Source organism: Neopelma chrysocephalum, unplaced genomic scaffold, assembly GCF_003984885.1.
Source record: "Neopelma chrysocephalum unplaced genomic scaffold, ASM398488v2 Primary Assembly neopelma1_138, whole genome shotgun sequence".
Lineage (NCBI taxonomy): Eukaryota > Metazoa > Chordata > Aves > Passeriformes > Pipridae > Neopelma > Neopelma chrysocephalum.
Window position 1 is genome coordinate 2,487,534 of NW_020897800.1, and position 1,887 is coordinate 2,489,420.

Below are 1,887 nucleotides of genomic sequence, written 5' to 3' on the forward strand. Positions count from 1 at the left end.
CTTTGGCTTTGCTTGGAGCCAGGGAAAGGTGGGATTTCTCTCTTCAGGACAACTCGTGCCACAGAAGCCAGGTCCTTGAACAAAACAGCTTTATTAAAGCTGCTCCTTGGCTCTCTGGCTGTTTCAGTGCTGGCAGCACAGCCCATTCCTACCTTTCCCTAGTGCATCTCCCTTGGTGTCAGCAAATGTGCTGGGAATCCCTGACACCTGGAGTTGGGGCAGGGAGAGCTGCAAATCTCTCTTATGTCTCAGCCACAAGGAGGAGGGAGTTGGCTGTCTGAAGGGTAATTCTTAAATTGTGTGTTGGCGTGAAATCACATCATGCTGTGAGGAATAACCCATTGCACCCGGGATTCAAGCTCTGATTCTTTCCCCCTGTGCAGAAGAACCCCAGGACGGTGCGTCAGGCTGAGGAGGTTCGGGGGCTGGAGCACCTGAGTATGGACGTGGCCGTGAACTTCAGCAAGGGGGCCCAGCTGAGCTCCCACATCCACAACGTCTGTGCCGAGGCCAAAGAAGCCATTTACACCCGGGAAGAAGATGTCAAGTTTTGGCTGGAGAAAGGTGAGTTTCCCTCGGTTTCGCTGGAACCGCTCCTGTCAGCGTGTTGGCACGGGGCTGGCATCTCTCCTGCCAGCTTCCTGGGGATCAGCAGGGATTGTTCTGGCTCCCTCCTCGCTGGCTTTAAGGCCCGTGTGTCACGTTGCAGTGGCCCTGTTCCTCAGCAGATCTGACTCCTTGTGCTGGTGCTCTCCTGCTGGACCTGGTTGGGTATTTTCAAAGTCGCCTTTCACCTGGTCCATCACCCAGAAAAAATATCACAGAATCACAGGATGTGCTGAGTTGGAAGGGACCCCACATGGATCATCGAGTCCAACTCCTGGCCCAGCACAGAACTATCCCCAAGAGTCACACCCTGTGCCCCAAAGGATCATCCAAACTCTCCTTGAGCTCTGGCAGCCTTGGTGCTGTGCCCACTGCCCTGGGGAGCCTGTTCAGTTCCCAGCCACCCTCTGGGGGAAGAACCTTTTCCTAATATCCAACCTGACCCTCCTCCTAACAATTCCAGGCCATTCCCTCGCATCCTGTCCCTGGTCCCCACAGAGCAGAGCTCAGTGCCTGCCCCTCCTGAGGAAGTTGGAACTGCAATGAGGTCTCCCCTCAGTATCTCTCAAGACTCCCCTCAGTCTTCCCCTCCAGGCCCTTCACCATCTTCATCTGTGTATCTTCTGACTTACTTTCCCCAAGGCACTTTGTTATCCCATGGTTCCTGTTCTAACTCATGTCCAAACAGCCCCTGGAAACACTGTCCAACCTCCTCCTCCTCGACCTGGGGACTGTGCAGAGAGCAGTGCTTGGTGGCTCTCTCCTGTGGTCTGGCCTTTCTGGAGTGATGTCCCTGCTCTCCTGAGTGATCTTGAGTCAACCTGAGTGAACTTGGATGATGTCCCTGCTCTCTCCCCCAGAGGGTGGATGGTTCCATATTGGAGCAAGCAGTGCCTGCTTTGGTGACTTCCTCCTGTGGTCTTGCCTTTCTTGAATGATGTCTCTGCTCTCTTGAGTGATCCTGAGTGACCCTGAGTGGTGTCCCTGCTCTCTTGAGTGATGTTGAGTGACCCTGAGCAGTGTCCCTGCTCTCTTGAATGACCCTGAGCGGTGTCCCTGCTCTCTTGAGTGACCCTGAGGAGTGTCCCTGCTCTCTTGAGTGACCCTGAGCGATGTCCCTGCTCTGTTGAGTGATCCTGAGCAGTGTCCCTGCTCTCTTGAGTGACCCTGAGCAGTGTCCCTGCTCTCTTGAATGACCCTGAGTGACCCTGAGCAGTGTCCCTGCTCTCTTCAATGACCCTGGGTGGTGTCCCTGCTCTCTTGAGTGATCCTGAGTGACCC

The 1,887-nt window shown here is 54.9% G+C and overlaps 1 protein-coding gene across 1 annotated transcript in view; it reads left to right on the forward strand.

The window, feature by feature from the left end:
- Positions 1-1,887, forward strand: part of OAF (out at first homolog) — a 9,242-nt gene that overhangs the window by 5,876 nt on the left and 1,479 nt on the right. The window contains exon 2 of the mRNA XM_027699238.1: positions 375-564. Within this exon, the coding sequence (XP_027555039.1) occupies positions 375-564 (190 nt within the window). The remainder of the gene's footprint in view (positions 1-374; positions 565-1,887) is intronic.